This window comes from Erpetoichthys calabaricus, chromosome 1 (assembly GCF_900747795.2).
Source record: "Erpetoichthys calabaricus chromosome 1, fErpCal1.3, whole genome shotgun sequence".
In the NCBI taxonomy this organism is placed as follows: domain Eukaryota; kingdom Metazoa; phylum Chordata; class Cladistia; order Polypteriformes; family Polypteridae; genus Erpetoichthys; species Erpetoichthys calabaricus.
The window spans coordinates 219047622-219073914 of record NC_041394.2 but is presented as its reverse complement, the minus strand read 5'-3'; the positions used below and the strand labels follow the sequence as shown (position 1 = coordinate 219073914).

Sequence of the window (26293 nt, the reverse complement as noted above, 5' to 3'; positions counted from 1 at the left end):
TTCATCATGTTATGGGTATGGCAGTGCTCTATCAGTGCATGCTCCCAACCTCCTCTCTACCCTGTATTATGGGTGCAACACTTTTGTGTTTGAATTTTTACTCCCACTTCCTCATGCTGTAGATGGCATGAATGTTCTGTTTTAAGCACACAGTCTCTTTGCACTACCGTAACAGAGTGCATGGCACCTGATTTAAATGTGTGCACTTTTCAAAAACATGGACAGAATAGGTAGAGGATATATTCTATTGTATTTTTGTGCTCATTATTTTACACCATCAGCTCCTTCTATCCAGTTGGGTCCAGTGTAGCACTTGTAAAGGCTGGCTTTATAACTGATAAGCAGGAGTGCAAGAGAATGACTTCAAAGGTCACAGTTTCTTTCTTTATTTATTTGTATGTTTATTTGTTTTTGACATGTCTATTCAGATTTGACAGGTATGAAGTTGGTGACAGGTAATATACTGAAATTCATAATGATTTCCATGAAAAGGGCCTGCTTTGCTTATCAATAGGACTGAGGCCACCTTTTAGCACAGTGAAATAGAACAGCTTTATAAAGATCAAGATATGGTAAGCTATACATGTAAGATATAGAACTTTCTGTGACAGTCATGAAAAACAGACCAGTATATTATAATCTGTAGTCTTTAAACTTATGGTTTGTATGAATCCTTGCTGTCTGGAGAGCAGAGGTCAAGCAGGATGCACGTCTAGCAACATCCACAAACTGCACTGAAGCTTAAACCACTTCTGAATCCAAAAAGAAGTAATTTCAGTTAAGAACATGAAGGCTTCTCACTTCCAGTTGAATGTGATCTTTTCTGCCATAAGCCCCAGTTAATTCTCTGAATGCTGGTCGGTGTCTCTTTGTGTCACATTTTATTCTGCTAGACAAATTGATTTATTGTTAAATAAAAAGTGCCCTGTTATGAAGATTTGGACTTCATGTTTAATATCATGATCCCAGAGATAAACATATACATAAGGTATGCTTACATACATTTTGCAAGCATATCTTACCTCAATTTAAACATTTTACAACATCTTAAGAAATTGTAAACTGTAATTTACTACATGGTCATTGTGAGATACTTTGTTAATAAGCAATGAAAATTACACTGGACTCCAGGAATGTCCTAAGTTAAGAAACATTTGGACATTGTAAACGTTTATTCTAAATAATTTTGTTTTGTTTTTAAAATAAAAACATTGACAACATTAAAAATGTATATAGGGTGTTTACTTCATCATTCTTGACATAGATGTGTGTGTGGTGGTGAGAGATAGGGAAGATGATAGAATTTTGCGGTCATAAGCCTGTGGTGACACCTTGTAACAAAATGGTTCTTTAATAGCACTTTATTGGGTTGTGTGGTCCTTTGCTTGACATAGAAACACTTGTGGTAAAGTATGTCTGGGTTCCACAAATAAAAACAGTGCACCTCACGTTCAGTGGGAGTGTTCCACTGTAAAGCTGTGTGACCATGGGATGTTCAATGGGAAAGCTATCTGATTGCTTGTTAACATGCTTGATTGGCTTAGCTATCCCTTATTTACTCTCCATGGGTCATTAGGAAAAACACCGGCACCCACAGAGTATAAAGGAGCCCCAGTAAGAGAGACAGGATTGAAAGGCGGGCAGGCAAAGTGGTTAGGAGGTTGACCTGCAGCGAGCAAGAGGAACACTGCTCTTGGGGTTCCATGCTGAGCATCTTGGGAGCAGGAATGATTAAAGGGATTAAAAGGCTCATCCTATGGACACAAGGGAGATGCCAGGTTTGGACATCCCAGTGGTGACTGGATAAAATGGATAGGATGAAAGTCATTTAAAGGCTGATCATGCTTGCTGATGTCACTGCTGAGTAGACCTGATTGGCGAGCAGGGGTGAAGAAGAGAACTAAATGCACTAAGGTTTAGGGAACATAGAAATTCTTTTGATTTTACTCCTTTTTTTACATTCTTTTTGGATTTACTACTTATTGACTGATTTTTACTGCCAAAAAGAGTAAAAACGCACTGGATTTTATTGGTTATTTGTTTATGTAAGAAGATTGCACTGCTCTTTGTTTATTTGGAAACTGCCTATTGATGTTAATAATACTGTGCAATTCACTTTGATGCACCAGTCATTGCTTATTTGTTTGTCCTCATTGCATTAGTCTAGCCCCGTCATGACTATTGATGTCCCTTGTTCAAGGAGATGCCAAGGTTACGGGCAACCCAGCCATCACACCATTCCAGTTTGTGAGTGGTTCCTTGCATATGAAGTTAATTGTTCCTTTTTACCTTAATTTGCAGTCAACAAAAATGAGATACCAATTGAGCCAACACAGGACCAGCTGACTTGTCCATGTACTGTACCATATTTGAAAATAGGGAAATGTGAAAGTCTCAGTAATGTTGATCTGCTCTGGATCACAAAACATATTGAAGGAAAAAAATCAAGTTTTGGAAATGTCTTGCGTGGTGGAATGAGAGCACAAAAAGTCATGGAAATAAAGAATGGTTTTAATTAACAAGAAGAATCAGCTTCTAAGTGCCTTGAGCATGGGAAAGGTGCTATATAAATAAAACATATTATTAATAATTAAGAAACTGACTGGGGTTTGAGGGCTCCACTTATATGGGCATCTGTTGGCTCACTTCACATCTCATTTTTGTTTGGCTAACATTTAAGGGGCAAATGGCAATTAAAATGAAAGGGAAATAAGTCCATTAACAGCAGAAATTTGGTCATCGATGAAGAAAGTGACAAAAAGGAAAACGTGCAACTCTAAAAGATTGAAGTTGGACATCCCTGCAACCCTACAACGTGGTCTAAGTGCTGCCTGCTATCGTCGAGTTAATATGAAAATACAGTAGTCTAAAAGGTCAGCACTGCTATGTTTCATTGAACTTGATTAACAATACAAAGCAGATGCTACGTACATTTGCATGGCTCAAGGATACACAATAATTAAATTCAGTCACCAAGTCGAAACTCAGTAAAAGGTGCTTCTGTTTAGAGATCTCTGACTGTCATCAATTCATTGTCAGATTTTGCGTACTCTGGTATCTGCAGCAAAGCAGATATTTAACCATAGTGCCTTAAATTACATTTACTCTGTTTCATTGTCACACAGTGGCAAGAATAGTTTCCCTGACAAATTGCAAGTACATGCAGTTAGGTCCATAAATATTTGGACAGAGACAACTTTTTTCTAATTTTGGTTCTATACATTACCACAATGAATTTTAAATGAAACAACTCAGATGCAGTTGAAGTGCAGACTTTCAGCTTTAATTCAGTGGGGTGAACAAAATGATTGCATAAAAATGTGAGGCAACTAAAGCATTTTTTTAACACAATCCCTTCATTTCAGGGGCTCAAAAATAATTGGACAATTGACTCAAAGGCTATTTCATGGGCAGGTGTGGGCAAGTCCGTCGTTATGTCATTATCAATTAAGCAGATAAAAGGCCTGGAGTTGATTTGAGGTGTGGTGCTTGCTTGTGGAAGACTTCGCTGTGAACAGACAACATGCGGTCAAAGGAGCTCTCCATGCAGGTGAAAGAAGCCATCCTTAAGCCGCGAAAACAGAAAAAACCCATCTGAGAAATTGCTACAATATTACGAGTGGCAAAATTTACAGTTTGGTACATCCTGAGAAAGAAAGCAAGCACTGGTGAACTCAGCAACGCAAAAAGACCTGGACGTCCACGGAAGACAACAGTGGTGGATGATCGCAGAATCATTTCCATGGTGAAGAGAAACCCCTTCACAACAGCCAACCAAGTGAATAACACTGTCCAGGGGGTAGGAGTATCGATATCCAAGTCTACCATAAAGAGAAGACTGCATGAAAGTAAATACAGAGGGTGCACTGCAAGGTGCAAGCCACTCATAAGCCTTAAGAATAGAAAGGCTAGATTGGACTTTGCTAAAGAACATCTAAAAAAGCCAGCACAGTTCTGGAAAAAACATTCTTTGGACAGATGAAACCAAGATCAACCTCTACCAGAATGATGGCAAGAAAAAAGTATGGAGAAGGCGTGGAACAGCTCATTATCCAAAGCATACCACATCATCTGTAAAACATGGTGGAGGCAGTGTGATGGCTTGGGCGTGCATGGCTGCCAGTGGCACTGGGACACTAGTGTTTATTAATGATGTGACACAGGACAGAAGCAGCCGAATGAATTCTGAGGTGTTCAGAGACATACTGTCTGCTCAAATCCAGCTAAGTGTAGTCAAATTGATTGGGCAGCGTTTCATGATACAGATGGACAATGACCCAAAACATACAGCCAAACAACCCAGGAGTTTATTAAAGCAAAGAAGTGGAAAATTCTTGAATGGCCAAGCCAGTCAGATGATCTTAACCCAATTGAGCATGCATTTCACTTGTTGAAGACTAAACTTCGGACAGAAAGGCCCACAAACAAACAGCAACTGAAAGCTGCTGCAGTAAAGACCTGACAGAGCATTAAAAAGGAAGAAACCCAGCATCTGGTGATGTCCATGAGTTCAAGACTTCAGGCTGTCATTGCCAGCAAAGTGTTTTCAACCAAGTATTAGAAATTAACATTTTATTTCCAGTTATTTAATTTGTCCAATTACTTTTGCGCCCCTGAAATGAAGGGATTGTGTTCAAAAAATGCTTTAGTTGCCTCACATTTTTATGCAATCGTTTTGTTCACCCCACTGAATTAAAGCTGAAAGTCTGCACTTCAACTGCATCTGAGTTGTTTCATTTAAAATTCATTGTGGTAATGTACAGCAGTGCTCCGCAACCGGTGTGCCGTGGCACACTGGTGTGCCTTGAGCCGATACAGGTGTGACGCGGTCAAATAAGACAATTTTCTAACTAAATAATATTTCAACGGTCCTCCTTAGAAACACAATAACGAGAATACGTGCAATGAAATATTCGCGTAAATAGCCTTTTAAAGGTTTCATAATTTTATGTGTCATTTCTCTGAAATAATAAATCCCATCGCCTGTCGCCTACGACGTAGGCCCTACGTAGTCGCCAGACAACTCCGTAGTATGCTTTGATAGGCAGATCGCTCCGTGCCCTCACCTAGATTCAATTCAAGCTGACGTATTAGTCGTGCTACGTCGCATTCACTCGTCTTGCGACAGTAGTTATCATTCATTACTATTAGTTGTGTTGCTGAATTGTGTATGGTTAACGTTCTTCGTGTGATTCATATTTAGTTTTATACCCCTTTAAATATGGATAAATTTTTACGTGGAAAAGATTCGTCTTCACGTACAGATGATGAAGAACCCAGCACAAGTGTTACAAAAAAAAACCCAAAGAAGATTGTGAAAAGGAAGTACAACGAAGACTACATTCGATATGGATTCTCGTGGTGTGGTGACGAAACGGCTCCAAAGCCACAATGCATCATTTGCGGCGATCAGCTATCAAACGAGGCAATGGCACCCAGTAAACTAAATCGCCAGCTAAATTCAAACCATCCCAGTTACGCCAAAAAAGACAAAACAACTCTTGTGTTAATTAAAAATGATAAGCGGTCATGCTTAAAAGATCTTGACCAAGAACTTCGGGTTGCGCTGTCAAATATTGAGCCGAATATAAAACTTTTGTGTTCATTGAAACAAGCGCAGGTATCACATTAATCAGTCATTATGTTATAATAATTATTAAGATTGCATAAAAGTTAATATAGTATAGTTTTTATGTATGTATACTTATAATAAATGTATACTTATAATAAAAAATGAAAATTTATTGTAATATTTGTGTATTAAATTCATATCTATATATCAGTGGCGTAGCTGGAGATCATGTTGCCCGGGGCGGTGAAAAATTTGACGCCCCAAAGCTGAAATAAATTTTTTTTTTTTGCGCCTCCTCAAGGAACAAAAAAAAAAAGAAAGTACCGTAGTTTGGACGCCCCCAAAATAGCTGGCGCTCGGAGCGGAGCCGAACCCCACACCCCCCCGGCTATAGCGACGCCACTGCTATATATTATAGCTTTTGATGTGCCGCGGAATTCTAGGAAGAACTTAGGTGTCTCGTAGGTGAGAAAAGGTTGCGGAGCACTGATGTACAGAACCAAAATTAGAAAAAAGTTGTCTCTGTCCAAATATTTATGGACCTAACTGTATATACCCTGGAGTTTGGCACACACCTACACTTATTAAACTGGATGTTTTGCGCTGTTTAAATAGCTGCATGAAAGGATTGGAGCGGCACTTACACTACTCCGTGTCCCTGTAAAGTTACGCCTGCAGATTGGCAAATAAAGCCCCGCCGAAACGTTACGTCATGGGCTGAGTCCAGTATGTCACGTGGCAAGTAACAAAGATTTGACTAGCGGCTAGTGGAGTGTCGGACGTTATTCTTCGGCTAATGTAAAAGGATTTATAGTGAAGGTAGGTGTTTTATCTATAACTACTTAAATTCATGCTCAATAAGCTGATATACTTTGCCGCGGAACAGTACCATACTGACGTGGTCTGCGCGGCATGCATGACGAACTAAATAAACCAAAATTAAACTTGGCAGCGGCGCTCCCTTCGTCATTAACTGAAGCACAAAGCTGCAGTTTGCAATTCTGTGTCCTGCCTCTTGTATGCTGTAGCACCGAACGTCGTCTCTTCTGCAGGTTAAACGTAGGTCAAAGAGCGAAATATGACAGTTGTTACAATTGGGGAAGATTTTATTTATAGCTACAAACATCAGTCATAGGGTATGGAATACAGTACTACAATTTTGAGGGCCCTAAACGCCTTAAGAGCTTTATTTTTTAAATAAAAAATAAAGTAACAACTGATTTACAAAAAGACGAAATGGATCGACATATTATATTGACCTGAACAGCCTTAAAAACAAGCCTTTAAACCCGTTTTGTCTTTCTTTATGGACTGTTCTGGTGATTTGCAACAGTTTGCTTAAATGTAATATGTGGACCTTCAGTTTATGAACTATCCGTTTTTGTGGAAGTTCGCAAAAAAAAAATCAGGATAAAATTGTGCTTTATATTAAGTTTAGTATACCATTATGATTAAGTCTGATTAAGAATTCAAATTTAGTGTCTTCGTTTATTGAATTTGTATTCTTTACTAAGAAGTCAGCATAATCTAAACAACTAAGAATAAAAACTATGCTTATTGTTTGACTTTTAAATGTAACTGACTTCATCCAGATGTTAATCTGTAACCAGCACAGCAGTTCTACAAGAAGTGAAACGTTACTTAGTGTTGTTTTCTTTGTATGACACTGCAATATTGAAAGTATCTCCCTGATTTTGCAACAGTGCTCTAAAACGAGACAGTCGCAAAATGTGCACAGAAGCATGACCTGGAGTTGTGTATAGTCCCACAGATGACATGTACACCAGTGATATGCACGGGCATTTTAGTAGGCAATGGCTCTAAAGGGGACAAAGGAGGCTATGCGGGACAAGATTTGTTACGTTTTAATCCCGGCCACAAATGTGTGCCCACTTTTATTTCAGTGTTTTTAAATTTCACATTAAATTGGGATATAACTTAATGATTTGTAAATAAAAAAATCACAACTTTTTGTCTCCTATTGCTAATTAGGTTAGATTATCAATAAAGACACTACACTTCTTCTATATCTACACCAAAACTTTATTTTCCTAACATAACACATTGCAACAAGAGAGTAAGTTGGGGTATGCAGAAATGATACATTCCAAATGGAAGAAATTGTTTATGATAATTCACCTTATCATATTTATAAAAGTGTCTTTTGTGGGTGAAATACTGGAGAATAAACAAGAACTGATCATTTGTACCATTCATCACCATTCTTTTTTTGTGCATTAGGCATTCAGCAAGTCGGTTGCTTATGGTCTAGAACTCTGAAGGACAATGTAAAATGCTTTGTTACATACTGTATATATTAGCATCTCTCTATCAAAAACACTTTATCAGCTTTTGGGTTTTATTGTAAAACTGTCCTCTTGGATCCCTTGTTTTGAAAGATTACAATGTCTTCATCTTTGTTAATAGCGGCATATTTCTCAACAGAACAAGGCAATTATCATTCACAAATTTCTGAGTTTGGATAACCAAACGGAGTATGGAAAACTTCATTCAGTATCCCAGAGGGAAATTTGTTTGTAACTGGAAAGCAAAAAAAAACAAAAACCCAAGGTATTGTTACACAGTTACAAGAAAATAAGCCAAGACACAACACTTGACAACAAAGAAGAATATTACCTTTAATAATAATAAATTTAGAAATTATCAGTGGCACTGCAAGTAACAGAATTCAAAATGTGCATGGGTCTGGGAATAATAATTGTCTGTTTTTCACCTGCATTATTATCCTTCTTTAATTTAATATTATTTATTGTATCAGTATGCTGCTGCTGAAGAATGTGAATTTCCCATTAGGATTAATAAAGTATCTATCTATCTATCTATCTATCTATCTATCTATCTATCTATCTATCTATCTATCTATCTATCTATCTATCTATCTAAAGGAGTTCTTAAGTTGCTCTTCTCCGTAGGTGCTTAAATATGCTGTCTAATGGGAACAGGTGAAATTTAGGGAAAAGAGTGTGGCTACTGGCTGATCAAATCAAGCAGGTATTCTTTCTAATCTGTTTGTAGTACAGCTCAGTGACCAAGGTCTGCTGCAAATCAATCATTTAACTGCTAAGTGTTTACAGTGTTGTTAAGAAAATATATATTCTTAATGGTGAAGTTGCCAAACTAACATAAAAAATCAAATGAAACAACAGATTCAATAAAAAGACATTAACACAATAAAGTGTCATTATGGTTTTGCCCACTTCAAAATAATTGTGTTTCCTTGGAAACAATGCTGTGTCTGACCCATATGTAGCTGTAAAAGGAATGATGGTACTTTTGTGAAAAACCTGGCAATAACTGGTCCACGGCTGTCCTCAGTATCTTGTAAAAGATTTACAATGACAGTCATGTGCAAAATTGTGTGTGTGTGCGGGGGTTTATAATTCCCGGAATTATTAAACACAAAACATGATCAGGTAATTATAGCAATTCCATTTTAGTTGCCGCTCAAATTCTACCCTTGAGATGTAATACACTTCCATTCCTTTCTTGGATTACTTCCACCGTTGCAAATTGCCTCCCATTCAGTCTCAATTTTAATTTCTGAAACAGAAAAGTCCCAGGGCAGAAGATCTGGCGAATACTGGGGTCAAGGGGATGTGAAGCAACAACTACATTGTTTTTGGTTAAAACCTCTTATCACTGACAACATGGTGTGTGTCATGGTACAGTGGTATATGCACATGTGTTATCATGGTGCAAAATGCAGCTTTGTGTGCATAATTTCTCCAAACATTTTTTTACTGATGCTTTTCTGTAGATGCCATAGCAATTCAGTGTAGTGTTCCTGATTAACAGTCTGTCCACGGGTGACAAATTCTTTATTAACGAGTTTGTCAATGTTAAAATTGTGATCATCATTTCCTTGATGTTTGATATGACCTGAAATGCTTTTTTTTTCCAACTTGAAGAAAAAAATATTGCCAAAGACGTGCACAACTGTAGAATAAATGTCAGAAATATGCATTCGATCAACTCTGCACAATGCCACTAGGTGAACTGATTAACAAGATTGAAGGCATATCATGCCTAGTGGCATAATTAATAACTGCACCCTATTACCATGCCTTTGACCTTTTCGGGAATTTAGGTCCACACTTGTATGTTTGTCCTTTTGTGAACTCCTGCAGTAATTTGTGTATGAGATAAACAGAGGAGGAGATAGACTGCAGCCTTGAGGCGATTCAGTGGAGTTAAAGTCCAGAATCCACCCAGCCAATTTTACTAAAATGTTAGGTTGAATTGTACTCTATTAAAAGTAGGTGAGAAATCTATATTTATTTAGTCCTTCAACATTCTCATACAGTAAATTAAGAAGTGTCACTACATCACTACATTACTACATTAGCATCAGTCTCTTTGAAAATACCCAGCATTGCTTGGACACTGTTCTTTGTGCAGATTTATGCACAATGTAATCCTCTCATCTCTCAAGTGGTAATGTTAAGTCTGAAACCCAACATTGGTCTCTATAACCAAATGGTTCCCCTGGTTCCCAAAAGAACTATTCAAATGAAGGTTTCAGAAAGAAATGATGTTAAAATGATTCTTGCTGCATACAGTAGCACAGGATAAATTCAAGCTTTCTTGATCAGTAAGTATTCTGGGTAGCCTACTGAACATTAAATATTTATGTTTTGTTAATATATTAGGAACCTTTTCAAAGCCTAAAATCTATATCATATGCAAGCAATGGTACTACAACAAAACAACACAGCCTATTAAAATGCCACTTTACAACTTATCTTTAACAGTGTAGGAAACATCCCGTCACTGAAACCTAGATTTTTATGATGCTTTTGCGTGTTTGCAATGCACTTGACTTAATAAGTAGAAAAAATGGTACACTGTGAGAAACTATTACTTCTCTAGTAGTTTTTTAAAGTGGATAGCTGCTGACGACTGTAACAAGCCAATTAGAAGGGTTTGGGGATTTGAGCAACCATAGCCTGGCCTTTGTGCATGTCCCTGATGTAAATGGAGAACTAGTGCAATGAGATGTAGCATTACTACCCTTAGAAGTGTAAGCCTTTCGTTTAGAGAAATGCAAGCTGGTGACCCTCAGAAACCTGTCTTCTGATTGGGTTGTGACTTCAGGAGTGCCAGGTCTCTTCCTATCAGAGTTTCTTCCAGTTCCCAATTGGTTTTGGATTGTGTTGGACACCATGCTCAATGACACTTTGATTATTTTTTTTCAGTTTGTCTACTGAGGGTAATAATGCTCTGTCTAATTTCATTTAATTGCCATTTTCTTGCCATTATCACTGGAATATTGTCTAAGTAGTTCTTCAGAGGATGTAGTAAAACAGCCTGTTCCAACTCTGTTTTAGGACAGACAGAGGGTTTTAAAGTAATCAACAGAAGTTGGGACAACTGTGTAATGTAATTTAATTTATTTTAACTGCTGCAGAACATCTGTAGGTTATAACTTATTAGTTGTTCCCTGGATAAGGCTCATTTGTAATATTTATTTGGTTTTTGCTAACCTAAGCTTTAAATTTAAACCTCTGGTAGTGTACTGCTTACCTTTTCTCTATATTAGGTCATTCATTGTATTTCAACTGATTAAATTTGAAGAAAAACTGGAAAAACTGAGCTGTCCTAAAACGTTTGACTGGTACTGTATATCATGTCCACTACTATGTTATGTTTTTAGTTCTTGTCTGTAAATGTGATGACTCTTTTTAAAACTCTTCATTCAAATCAGATTTTATTGTCTGAAGAAAGAAATTTGAATCGATGACTTAGATGGTAATAGATGTCCTTTATCAAGATGTATTTGTGATAAAACGTGTATATTTCTAAATTGTTTTGTTGATGTCCCCAGCTACAGTAAAGAATCCCTCAAGATGTAAATATTTGTACTTTAAAATGATACTACAATCTGGACGTTATCCTTTTGTATAGCATTCAGTGTTAAAATATATAAATGTTTAATGTTTTGTACTGTATAAAACATTTAATTGATTGCTGATTATTATTTTGACTGGTGTGTGTGTGTGTGTGCACTCTGCAGTGACTTGGTATTCTAGCAAGAGCTCATACTGCCCCTACCACCCATTACTACTAAAACGGGCTCAAGCCAATGTAATCCTGTAGTGGAATAAGACGTGTGAACAAAAGAATATAATAACTTAGAAAACGTGAATGAAGCTTGATGAGCAACATAAGATGATTTTCTCTGTTGAAATAGATTGCTCATAAAAAAAACATTTAGAACGTAGTGGTTATTAATAAGGGTACTAAAACATGCACAGGATTCTCAAACCCCATTAATCAGTGTAAAGAAAGCTGGAGTATATCCAGGCAGCAGTGTGTGCGAGACAGGAGACAACCCTGGAAGGATTCCAACCCATCATAGAGGGACATTTAGTATTCTCCCTTTCACCTAATATGCATATAATGGGGATGTGGGAGAAAAGACGCACACAGACTCAGAATTCTTCAAATGACTATTGGGAGCATGATATAGGGTTTACATCAAAGCCCTAACTATGACATTGTAAAGTTTAATCTACAAGATAGTGTGGCTCATTTACTTGCCCATCATCCAAACACCAAATGTAAGCATATGCCCTTTCACCTGTAATCCCTTTGTCATTGTTATGTGCAACAAAGAAAATACTTTCCAAGAAGAATAACTGGGAAATGAAGAAAGCTAAATCAGATGGCAAAAACATAGTTGTTAAACAGGTTTGGGTCTGGGAGCTGTAAGAACTAAACCAAAACTGATCGTCAATGCCTAAAATTAAAAGCAAAGGCCAAAGTCAAAAAACAAGCAATTGGTCCTTATCCCAACTTGGACAGTTTGGGCCAAACTATCTCTAATGTTGTTTGGAGGTTTGGTTTTAGAATTTATCTAATTTTCTGATGACATTATACTACACACTGTTTTTTTTTATTTATTAGATGAGAACTACTGTAATGATGACCGATCATGTTTTAAAGTTACTGAGCTGCATCAATCAAAAGATACCATAGAAATGTGAAAATCTCGGTGAACATCCATTTAAGATGGCACAGAGGTGACATCGCCAACATAATGACAAAAGAAACAAAAAATGCTTCAAAACGTCTATGACTGTAAATAAAACAGTTAATTTAAATGTTAAAACTAAGATTTGTCAAAGAGCCCCTTTAATAAGGCACATGCTCTAAAATTGCTCTTGAGGCTTATTTGTAGAGTAACAATGGATTTATCACAAAAGGTGAGAAATATGTGGCACTCAAGAATGATACTCCAGATTATACCCCGTCCAGTGCACAAAGTAGTGCAGACATAAATTCCAGTGATCTCTTCAGTCCTGTATTTCTCATCTCCATCAATAGTAACAGGATTAGGTGAATAGGAACAGAAACGATAGGAATACATATTTAGGTTGGGACATATGGAAAATGGGGTACATTTTAAGATGACTCTGAAGAACCAATCTATAGAACATGGGTCCCACCTTTTTACAATATGGTATGGCAGTTTTTTAAGCAGAATAAAATGAACTGCTTTATAAATTCTGTCTGCTGTTACAAGTATTGTTGTTATGCCACCAGAGATTTAAAGGTTCATAGTAAAATCCATGGAAATATCATTACAGGTCTGTTAGGTGAGGGTATAAAATATAAAACACCTAAGAGACATTGACCTGAATCCGTAGACCTGTTACAAACTTTGCAAGCCTACACATCACTCATTTGAAGGCCAGCAGAAATATTTTTAAATGGAAAAAAATCATATTTTTTCTCTTTTAATAATGGAAAGTATTCTTTCATGTGAGAATTTTGAAAAAAATCATGCTCTTCAACAATGCACCTGTTTTCGTATTAGTTGCATGAGAAGAGCAGACTGGTGACATCACTCAACGTGTATTAATGTGGAGGAAGAATTCTAATTCAAAGAAATAAAAATGAAAAAGCAAAGGTTAAAATGAGCCTTTTGCTTCTTTTTCTACCCTGCTTAGGTCCCATTTACCTTCTTCTCCCGACAGTTGTGAACACCATTTTATGAAATGTTCAGTTTCTTGGAAATCATGGAACAACCCTAATTTAGTGAAACAATAATGTTTATTGATATAACTGTTTCTTTGTGGCCATTTTTGAATCCAGAATTGAACTTGTATAATGTTAGTACCTTGCAACCCAAGGACCGACAATTTACTTGCATTATTAAACAGAATAATATGTTTTAGCCATACAAATATAATTACAAATGTTTCTCTAATAACCAATTATCATTTAAACATGATCAATATATAATTTATCATTATGACAACTGCTTTGCAGTCATATATGAATACTAAATTGTAAATTAGTCATTTCAAGCAGTAATAGCCATTTGTAACATTAGTAATGTCTGTATTTTTAAATCAATTTAATTGTGCCTTGATAAAAAGGTATCAATTTCTATTAAAAAAAATGAAAATTGCTGAGTGATTCCAAATGTTTGAATGCATATATGATTCTTCCTACTAATGAACTGCATGATGTGAGGATAATACTAGTGATCTTTGTTTACTAGACACATCAGATTAGAAAAAGTGTGTGTTGGCTTGATCTTTAGACGACCAGTTTGTAATTGGGGAGTGTTTTTGCAGCAACTGTTACACTATAATAACTTTGACCTCTAGTATTTCTAATGTAAAGAAAGATTTTTTTTCATAGTGTAGGCATTCAGATTAGAAATGAATGTATTTGATAAACCCCTCCCAACAAGACTCTTGTCTACAAAAGAAACAAGTGATTATGCTTTCAAGTATTACTTGGGAATTGCCAACTGCTATAGCAGTGCAGAATTAATAAAGTTTTCTACACAGGTCAATGTAGAAATTAATTGTGACAAGTATTGTTAGACTTTTAATAGGAACTGAGTGTCTATTTGTACCTTCTAATCCTAGCTCAAAATAATGAGCATAATTATAGAAGATGCTGTTGCTTTAAACAGAGCCACAACAATCTAAAGATGCCACGCAAAGGCAGATGTTCAAAGATGGCACTGTAGTGATGTCTACATAACAAAAATATACAAAGCAAAAAATGTCAAAAATACTTTTAAAAGTTTAAAACTGAACTACAAAAGTATTCATTTCTGTATCAAAACTAGTCATGCTCACATTCTTTGGTAAATGGTCAAATGCACATGGTGTCTGGTGGATTACAGATGTCTGACTTCATGAAGGAATCCATTAACCTGGATGAAACCATTTACTTTCTTCTGCTCCAGTGGCCCAGTTATTATAACTTCCAGGGTAAATAAATCTCTGCATTGCTTTTAGAATTTGTATGTAGATATCTATGTGACCTTCAAGACTCATTCACTTCATATCTCACTTGTGTTTTTTTTAATATAAGTATTATATTGGATTAATGTGAATTGGAAATTAATAACAGAAGCAATAATATTTCTCCAGTTCACATTTTTGAAGTGTACTGTTATATATTGTGATGATTATTAATTTTCTTTTTTTTTGGGCCGTCAGAAATGAAGACCAGAATATCACCAAAAATCACTGCACAACCAACAAGAGGACTTGTGGATGAAAAGATATACATCCGTGTTTCAAACTTGATTCCAAACGAAAAAATCACCTTGCGATGTTTACTGCTGTCTGAAGATAATGACTTCTGGCATGCATATGGACTGTATATCAGTGATGACAAAGGAGTGGTAAATGGTATTAGCAGCTTATTATTTCATTGCAAAAATGAGATTGATGCATATGTAAAGTATTGAGGAAACCTTTTGATATATTATTACACCTGTTTTGAAATAATAAAAATTGCACCCAGTTGGGCAACTTCAGTCACGGCCCACTCGTCCATTTTCAAAAATGTTTTTTCTAAAATGTTTTTTTGTGTTAGAATACTAACGGCAAGGTAGGGCATGTGCAGGTTGCATTGAGTAATAATGTCACAAGAACCAATTTTTTTTGGTACTAAAGGTCCAAAAATGTAATACATGGTGAGCCAAAATGAAGTACCACATTTCTCAAGGTCATTGCGAGAGATAGAGGCAGCCGAGTGGGGTGGGATGGGGATCCTTTGATAGGCGATCCCTTTTAGTTTTTAATTGGCAACATGTCTTGGTCCAGTTGCGCACCATCCTTTCGCTGTCAAAGCGTTCTTCAAAAACAACGAATCCATCATCACTATGCTATGTGCCTTCCAAACACATTTCATCATTATTCCTAATGGTGACATCCCAAACCGGAAAACAATTCTTCAGTGGGTGGCTAAATTTAGACAAACGGGTACAACATTAAACAAAAAATCTCCAGGCCATCCTCTGACTGTACGAACACCTGAAAATATCCCAAGTTGTAAAGGCATCAATTTTGTAGTCTCCTAGATGTTCAATGCACAAACATGCTTCTGCCATAGGCATTTCCAACTTGTCTTTGAGGAGAATATTGCATGAGGACTTTAATTTCCATTTATACAAAATGATGGTATTGCAGGAACTCACTGAGAGAGACTGGGATAGCCATAGAGAGTTGTGTGCGAACATTCAGCAAACCGTTCATCAAGATGCCATCGTCATTTGCAGCGATGAGGCACATTTCCACTTGAATGGTTGTGTACATAAGCAAAACTTTAGCTATTGGTCTGAAACCAACCCTTGTGAATTTCATCAGAGACCCCTGCACAGTGAGCTTGTTACAATTTGGTGCAGCATTGCAGAATTTGGCATTGAAGGTCCTTACTTTTTTGAGGAGGGGGAGCAAAGGTCACCTTCATTTCAGATTGTTACTTTGAAATGCTAAAGAACTTTTATGCATCCCTAATTGAAAGATATGGATGTGGTGTAAGCCTGGTTTCAACAGGATGGAGCAACAGCTCATGTGGTGCAGAGATCCATGCAAGTTTTACGGGAGATGTTTCCAGTGAAGTTGATCTCCCTGAGTGGCAATGTTGGGTGGCCATTTATATTTGCCTGATATCGCTCTGTGCGATTTCTTCTTGTGGGGCTATCTCAAGTCAAAGGTATACACACACCAACCTCAAAACCTTGAAGCCCTCAAGGATGCTATTCGCCATGAAATCGGTACTATTCCCCTTGAAATGGCCAAACAAGTCATGCAAGTGTTCAGAAATCATCTCGAGGAGTGTATCGCTAATGATGGCCGCTACCTTGAAGACATCATTTTTAAAACACATTGAAAAAAATATATTTTGTATACCCTTTCTTGTGTGGTAATGAAATTAATTTTATCTTGTAGTGTTTTTGTGGAATAAGTGTTTGAGATATGGTACTTCTATTTTGGCTCACACTGTAGTACTACTTTTTACAGTACTAGTAGTATTGAAAAAGTCAGTACTGTATTCTTGAATGACTACAAGCAGACTAATTACTCCAGGAAGCACAATAATACATGATATAAACTCAGTAAAAACCAAGTGCAAAAATGGCTTAGTATTGATGATACAGCACTGCATCAACACATGTCAAAAAGAAAAACAGTAAATGTCATGTCTGAAAGTGCTTTTGTGTTCACGAAAGAAAATTTCAGCCCAAAAGTGCAGGAGTCATACTTGTTATTTAAAAAAGAAAAATAAAAATAAAACACACACAGACTCGAGTTGTTTCCACTTTTATCCCATGTTAGAATGAATTCAGAAACGTTTGTGTCGTTTTGAGAGCAAAATAACGTTACCAATCAAAAGGATGTAATCATTTAACTTGAATTGTTATGCATTTGTTAAAGGAGATGAAAAGATAACAGGATTTTTTGCTTTTAAATAGTGCCATACACAGCTACAATAATGAACTGAGATTTTGCATTTATTCTCTGATTGTAGTAAGCACTTCTACAGATGTCCATCAGTCCATGCATCTGTTGGTTTTCTAACTTGTGCATACAGTTCAAGGCCATGCTGGGATTTGACTTGCATTCATCTAGAGTTATGCACATAGGACTGTAGGTTGTGGGAGCACTGCCAGAGCAAATGGCAGTTATAGCAAGTGTTATTGACACAAGAGTCAATTGTTTACGCAAGTGAAAACATGTTGGTCCATGTTAATACCAACATAAAATTGATTTAGTGTTTCAGTGCTTCATAGGACAAGGCACATCTTCCTGTTAATACAACATATATTGCATTAATAGAGACCTGTAATTGCTAAAACATGCTGTTAGTAGGACATTCAAATGGCACACTGAATTTATGTCATTTGTTTGGCTTTTGAAGGCAAACTACCATTTATTAGAATAACCTATAAGTGAAAGCACAAGTGATATATTTGAATGGTACTTTGAAGAATGTAATGCTGTCTCAGTTACAATTTACCGAGTACAGGTAGTGAGTTCTGAAATAAAGTTTAATGTAAAACTGACTGGAGGGACAAATATGGAAAATTAAATCACTGTGAGTTTCTGACATTTCGAAACTTGAATTTCTTGAAAACTTGACTAGTCTTCCAATAAGAATTACGCTTTAGTAATATTTTTTAAATAGTTAATTATGCAAATGTAAATCTTACTTTAGCAAGTATTACAAACCCAGAATTTAAAAGCATGGTACAAAAACACCTGTCAAAGCTGGTTTAAATGGAAATATCTGGAATTATATTGAAATTCACTAATTCAACAGTACATATATAATAATGTTTGAATTTTTATATTTAGTATGGGTTTTAAGCAGTAGTTTTCATTTACTGCACAGAAAATGTCAGAGAATAAATTTAGAATCTGGTGGCACAGCGGTAGTGCTGCTGCCTCGCAGTTAGGAGACCTGGGTTCGCTTCCTGGGTCTGCATGGGTTTTCTCCAGGTACTCCAGTATCCTCCCACAGTCCAAAGACATGCAGGTTAGGTGCATTGGAGATCCTAAATTGTGCCTAGCGTGTGCTTGGTGTGTGTATGTGTGTGCCCTGTGGTGGGCTGGCACCCTGCCCGGGGTTAGTTTCCTGCCTTGCACCCTATGTTGTCTGGGATTGGCTCCAGCAGATCCCCGTGACCCTGTAGTTAGGATATAGCGAGTTGGATACTGGATGGATAAATTTAGAATCTGCACATGCTATTATAAATCTGGTAGCTCATGATGGTACCATTACTTATAAACACTATGCTAAAATCACTCTAAGATTATAAACACTTTTTGTTGTTACACTGGGACGATCCTTGCGTCTGCCATACAATTAAACTCAAACCTGTCATTATATTTAGATATTTATGACTGCCAATACAAGTTTACTTAAGTGATCGTTGGGTAATTACTTGGTGGCTATATCAGTATTTTAAAGTTGTTTTTACTGGTAGTATTTATATACTTTACACTGTATTACAGAAAAATGCACAATATTGTTCACATCAATACATGGAGGTACTTTAATAAAAATCCACTGAATAGGATTTTTATTTTTGCCATGGTATTGAAAGGTATCAAGTACCATAAAATTTTACTGGTATTGGTATCGAATGCAAACATTTGGGTTTTCGATACCAGTACCAGAAACAACCCTTTTATGGGTTGCTAGTCTATTAGATCAGTGGTTCTTGGCCTTTTTGGTTTTTTGGGACCCAGTTTTATCTATTTATGTTCATAGATGACCCTTTTATTAGGAGTAATTTTAATGTAAACTAGCCAACATTTTCCACTGAATGTCACGCATTACCAAATAACAGTAACTACATATTCAACATTTAGTGTGCATAATAGGTTAAATACACACAGTACTCATCCAAAAATATTTTAACAGATGGGTGTTTATTGGTGAATCAAATTTAGTGTCCATTTCTTTTTTTAATTGGTAGCCTAGACTTGTCTGATTTTCACAACTTCGTCAAAATCGTGGGTAAGGAAAGATGGTGTAGAAAAGAGTGTTTTTATTTGACCATCATCATCCATCCATCCATTTTCCAACCCGCTGAATCCGAACACAGGGTCACGGGGGTCTGCTGGAGCCAATCCCAGCCAACACAGGGCACAAGGCAGGGAACCAATCCCAGGCAGGGTGCCAACCCACTGCAGGTGTTTTTATTTGTTAACGGGTAACTCCTCTAGAATTGTGATGCACATATCTATTCTACAAGGAAAGGCAAAGCCGTTCTATAATAGTGGGTGCTTTATTATATTTGGCATTTCGATGGGCAGTAAGATGCTCTGTGTATTTTGTATAAACACGCTAAATTGCTTTTATGTAAAACCTTACATTTTCATTTTTTTGTTTAAAAAAAGTTGAAAGATTACTTCTGTAAGTAGCATTTTGTTTCTTTGTATTTGAAGGCTTCGTGCTTCACTGTTTGAGGGATAGCTGGAAACCCTACCCAGCTGGTATGTCAATAACATGGAAAGATGGGGGAAGGCAGCTTACTCGGGGCATTGCCTCCCTCGAGCCATTAGGTGGCAGCCCTGGGATATGGTGCCACAAACTGGGACTTGTAGTTTCTTGCCTCAACCCTGTGGGGAGGAGGGCAATGGTTGCTTGAAGGAGTGGGGTAAGAGAGAGTGAAAGAGAGAGAAGATGACAATGTTACAGAATGGCTATGCTTATTACTGTGACTTCTGGTTGATGTGTGGGAAACACTTACTGTTAAGAGTTTCACACAAAAAAAATTCCTCTTGTTGAGTGCTAAACATGTGAACTAGTTTTTGTGTTGGGTATATAGGGAGCTGCAGCTTGCCCATGGGACCACAACTGACAGAAGTAAATCAGTACTTCATAAAATCTGGTTTGTATATCCGCTTAACATTCCTGATTTATTTTTATTTAAGGCTTTTGAGATGAATCTTGTGAGGCTGGAAATTTGAAGAATTTGAAGCAGGTGCTGCTATAGAGCATTTGAGGAACTTATCCATGTTTGTTGGCTTTCTTAATGAGGTACGGGGTAAATAGGTAGTTGTCATCTGTTTGTAACTGGACTTATGTCATGCATTTCAATTTCTCCTGCGGTTGGTTGGCACCCTGCCCGGGATTGGTTCCTGCCTTGTGCCCTTTGTTGGCTAGGATTGGCTCCAGCAGACCCCCGTGACCCTGTGTTCGGATTCAGCGGGTTGGAAAATGGATGGATGGATTTCAATTTCTCAGTATGCACTAGCAAAGTGTCACGTTGACTGGGTACAGTATTGAAATCTGCAATCACTAGTCCCAATTAAAGTAATGGCTCATTTTATTTCATTTTTTTTTTTCTTGCTAACACATCTAAGGTTTCAAACAACCCACATTTGGTTTGTGACCCACAGGATGAAAAGTACTACACTAGAGGACAACATTACTCACATTATAGGTTAGGTAACTGAAATTGGGCCAATTTAGGACCAACAATTGAAAGAAATTGGGCCAATTTAGAACCAGCAATTAGAATTACAGACACAAAAGTAAATTAGAATTTGCCTTCATGCTTTAGTGAATCTGTTGTGAACAGTTAATACAGGAATGATTTAGGAGTAAAGAAATTGTGTAGTTCTGTGAACACGAGAAATTGTACTCATTATGCATAACCCTACCAGTTACTGTTAGTGACTTTGATGAAAACAAGCTCCCTCTTTCTATGCATTTGTCTTTCTTTCTCCTGCCTTTGATAAAACTTGAAGCGTTCACTACTTACAAATCCTCTAACTTGATGCAACTAAGGAAATGCCTGATCCAAAGGATTTTTTTTTATAGTCTTTATCTCTCTGTTCTTTGCTTATTATCGGTAGCATACACTAACCAGTCACTTTATTAGGTACATCTTGTTAGTACTGGGTTGGACCCTCTTTTGCCTTCATAACTGCCATAATTCTTTGTATCATAAATGCAAAAAGGTGCTGGAAACATTCCTCAGGGATTTTGGTCCATATTGACATAAGACCATCATGAAGTTGCTGCACATTTGTCGGCTGCATATCCATGATGAGAATCTCCTGTTCCACCACATCCAAAAGGTGCTCTATTAGATTGAGATCTGGTAACTGTGGAGGCCATTTGAGTACAGTGAACGCATTGTCATGTTCAAGAAACCCGTTTGAGATCATTTGGGCATTGTGACGTGGCTTGTTATCCTGCTGGAAGTAGCCATCAGAAGATGGGTACACTGCTGTCATAAAGGGATGGACATGGTCAGCAACAATACTTGGGTAGGCTATGGCATTTAAAAAATGCTCAGTTGGTACTAAGGAGCCCAGAGTGTGCCAAGAAAATTTCCCACAGACCTTTACACTACCACCACCTTCCTGAACTGTTGATACAAGGCAGGATGGATCCATTCTTTCATGTTGTTGATGCCAAATTTTGACCCAACCATCTGAATGCCACAGCAGAAATTGAGACTCATTAGACCAGGGGACATTTTTCCAATCTTCTGTGGTCCAATTTTGGTAGGCCTGCTTGAATTGTAGCCTCAGTTGCTTGTTCTTTGCTGACAGGAGTGGTACCCGGTGTGGTCTCCTGCTTCAGTAGGCCATCTGCTTCAAGGTTCAACATGTTATGTGTTCAGAGATGCACTTCTGCATACCTCTGTTTTAGATAGATAGATAGATAGATAGATAGATAGATAGATAGATAGATAGATAGATAGATAGATAGATAGATAGATAGATAGATAGATAGATAGATAGATAGATAGATACTTTATTAATCCCAAGGAGAAATTCACATTCTCCAGCAGCAGCATACTGATACAAAAAAAAAAATAAAAAACAATATTAAATTAAAGATTGATAATAATGCAGGTAAAAAAACAGACAATAACTTGTTATAATGTTAACGTTTACCCCCCCGGGTGGAATTGAAGAGTCGCATAGTTTGGGGGAGGAACGATCTTTTTAATGAGTTGTTATTTGAGTTACTGTTGCCTTTCTATCAACTCGTCTGGCCATTCTCCTCTGGTATCAACAAGGAATTTTCACCCAGAATACTGCTGCTCAATGGATATGTTCCCTTTTTTGGACTGTCCTCTGTAAACCCCAGAGATGGTTGTGTGTAAAAATCCTAGTAGATCAGCAGTTTCTGAAATACTCAGAGGAACTTGTCTGGCACCAACAACCATACTATGTTCAAAGTGACTTAAATCACCTTTCTTCCTCATCCTGTTGCTCGATTTGAGCTTCAGCAGATCAGGTTGGCAATGTCTACATGCCTAAATGGAGTTGCTGCTATGTGATTGGCTGATTAGATATTTGCATTGACAAACAGCTGAACAGGTTTTCCTGATAAATATTGTATACGGTATTGCATTCTTAGATTATATTTTTGTAGTGTCTCATGCAAAGCCTGTTTCACTTCCTTGAAATAAAAATTATTTCCTTAAATATTGGATTTTTAATATGCGGTCATCATTTTATTTTGTTTAAAGTTGCTGAAGATGTTTGCCTAGGAGGATCATATACTGGTACAGAGCCAAATGGATTAATTTGGAGTTTAAAACCAGTTCCTGGAAGCAGACCTGCTCTAAGGTGAATGTTTCATAAGTTTACTGAAAGTAATTACTTGAATATTTCATTATGCAATGTCTAGCAATCTGTTTACTTATCACTTTAATGGTTTAATTTCTTTCTTTTTTTTTATTCAGAGAAAATTAATAGAGATCAGTTAAACTATCATACAGCAGAAGTGGACAGTTTTTTATTTAAGGTTGATTGTAAGTGTTTTTGTAACATATACTCAAACTAGTTATTCTTTCTTTTTATTTCAAGAAAATAACATAGTGTACAATCAAGCAGACATAATTTATAAAATGTATGAAACAAATAACTTCAAAATCAATTTTGAGGAAAAAAAAACTAGAAAATTAAAAAAAATAAATAAATAATAACAAAAAACAAAGCCTAGCAGAACAAGAATTCAACCCTCACCCGCGAGAAATATCTTTTACCCCCTATATGAAAATTGATTCTGATTTTGTTTCAATTAAGTGATGCCATGTTTGAAAGTTTTGGAGATATCCTATATGCCAGAATTTGTTTTTTCTTCCCATACTTCCAGTTAAACAAGGTAAGTTCTACTTCGTAATAGTGTGGTATAGGCTGTTACAGTTAGTTTTGTCGATATCCACTTCAAAGCCATCTGGGAGTACACCAAATGTAGCTGTTTATGGCTTAGGAGTGACTGTCACCCCAAGGCTGTTTGATAAGTATTTAGGATTTTTGTCCAAAATTATGTGAATTTGGTGCATTCCCAAAATGTGTGATATAGTTGGATCTTTTACACTATGTAAACTTTTATCTGTGGAGAGGTTACAGGTTTGTTTTGCATAAGTTATGCTCATTCGTTGTTTTTGAAGCGAGACCTGTTTAATAATAAACAATGTGGTTTGTTATAGTAGTGCTTTAAGAGGTATGTTAAGATTACCTGCGAGTGATGTGTTGGGAATAACTTTGATCTCTGAGTTCCCTTTCTCTGCCTCTTTTCTATTAATTTTTTATCATGAGAGATGTTGTGGTAACTTCCAGTATTGTTCGTGGTGCAGCATCAGTCTTTTCAAAGCCAAACCACCTCCTTGTGAGTGAGGATGATCTACGCCTTGCAATTAAATCTAACAACGTAGATTGTGAGGCTGTTTTATTCCCTCGCGCTGTTTGCTCAGTCATTTTTGTGCATGCCTAAATGCTCACTTTCTGCATGCCTAAGCACTCACTTTGCGCACGTACAGTAATCTATCCTGTTAGGTTACATGAGACAGTGAATACATGGACTCACAAGTAATGCTGGGTGGTATACCGGTTCATACCGAAAACTGTTTTTTATTTTTGCTATGTAATGGATTTTTCTTATACCGCAACACTGGTTTAAATTGCCTAAACAACATTCTGATCATGGCACTGTGGGAAACTGTTTAAGGGGGACCTTTTTCATTGCTACACCGTTAAACAGGCGTGCGATGGAGTACATGCGGTAGTGTAGGTATTGAGCGGTGAAAATGGACATAGAACATTCTGAAACTGAAGCTGTAGCTGACGATAAAGTTGAAAATGATGACACAGAAGAACTTTTGCTGGAAAAAGTAGTCATATCTGTTGTCTGGAGATACTTTGGATTAAAAAGGTCGGATGTGGACCATTATGTTCAAATCTAATGTTTCTATACTACTGGATAATACTGCAAGCCAAGTTGTACTTGTTTTATTTTTTTCAATATGGTGTAATGTACCTGGGTACTGTGTAATAGTGTGATGACATGTTGACTTTATTCTCGACATTTCCACTTTAATCTCGACGTTTATGATGAGAATAAAGTTGACATGTTGACTTTATTTTCGTAATTTGTTATTAAAGTAGAGCATCGTAAACTAAAATGAATTGTAAAATGAATATTTAATTTACTAGATTTTCTCAAACCGCATCATAAGTTATGTAGCACATTAAATGCTTTGTGTTAAGTGTTTCCCGAGCCATGTTAATCGCTACATGCTTTTTAAACTGACTTCCTCTTGCACTAAGAGGAGGTGCAGGCAGCACACAGAATACATTAATTTCATGATATTCCTACTCCCTGAACATTTAGAATTCTAAGATAAATACTTGATATAATTTTCATGATGAAATGCATTAAAGCATGTATTAATCATGTGGTGGCACGGTGGCTTGAAGGCTGCACTGCTGCCTCACAGCAGTTGTTCCCCGCTTTGAATTTGCATGTTTTTCTGGTGGGTTTACTCGGTGTGCTTCAGTTTCCTTTCAAAGTCATGTAGGATGTGGGGTTTTGTTATGCTATATTAACCCTGCTAGTGTATGTATTGCTCGTATTCACCCTGTTATGTGCTGCCGCCACGTTCAGGATTTGCTCCTGCCTCGCACACAATGCTTACTGGGATGGATGCAACCCTGAATGGACGGCATAATTAAACATGTATAACAAAGTTGTTTTTTTTTTTTTTTTTTAAGTTCTGAACACTCTGTGGTCGAAGTTTATAACTACGTTTAATTTCACAAAGACGTTTATCGTGTGGTGATTGGTTATGTGGAGAAAGAAAAAGGAAAGATAGGAACTGCGGGTTTGGTACTTCAGACAGAGACAGCACGCATGCAATAAAGAATGCCTGCTCAGAAGAACATCCATTGAATTCTGTGTTCGTGTCTCTGACCACCAGATCAGAAACCCAATATTTACACAATATTTAAGTTAAACCTGTGCGATACCCATTCATACATCCAGTTTTTTGGAGCCTCGTCACATCTGCCATAAAGTTCTTTACACTGAAAGTACACCTGGGGACCCCTTACTGTGAGGGAGCAGCACTACCGTGCATGTTTAATACCTGCTTTAATGCATTTCATCATGAAAATTTATCTTAGCATTCTACATTTTCAGAGAGCAGGATCTGTGCGGCGATCGCTGCCTGCGCATCCTCTTAGTGCATAGGAAGTCAGTTTAAGAAGCGCACAGTGATTAACAACTGGGTCGGGGAACACTTAACACAAAGCTTTTAATGTGGTACATTAACTTATGACGGGATTTGAGAAAATCTAGTAAATTAAACATTGATTTTAGGCTGAAGTTTAGTTTACAACATTCTACTTTAATGACAAAATAAACTATGAGAATAACATGGAAATGTCGACTTTATACTCGACATATATATTTTTTTTTTCTTCACTATGTCCATATTTTTTTTTTCTTCACCGTGGCCCTAATACGATTCCATGGGCTATATCACAAATAGCATTAATGCTATTTTGCTATTAAAGCATAAATGTAAGTTGCAGTTTTATTATTTATGTATATAGCTTAGCTTGAAGCAAGGTCCATATTAATGCAGTTTGCCTTAATGATAGTTCAGTTGGTAAAGATGTC

At 36.9% G+C, this 26293-nt stretch overlaps 1 protein-coding gene across 5 annotated transcripts in view; it reads left to right on the top strand.

Moving 5' to 3' along the window:
- The window catches only part of LOC114659417 (peroxisomal succinyl-coenzyme A thioesterase-like), a 190792-nt gene that overhangs the window by 112880 nt on the left and 51619 nt on the right, over nt 1–26293 (top strand). For 2 of the 5 annotated variants that reach the window (XM_051923860.1, XM_051923877.1), the window contains exons 2-3: nt 15061–15255; nt 22857–22956. In XM_051923860.1, coding sequence (XP_051779820.1) covers nt 15061–15255; nt 22857–22956 — 295 coding nt within the window. Of the gene's footprint in view, nt 1–6258; nt 6396–15060; nt 15256–22856; nt 22957–26293 lie in introns of those variants that run through there. The other 3 variants (XM_028811914.2, XM_051923866.1, XM_051923888.1) reach the window with 3 other exon arrangements.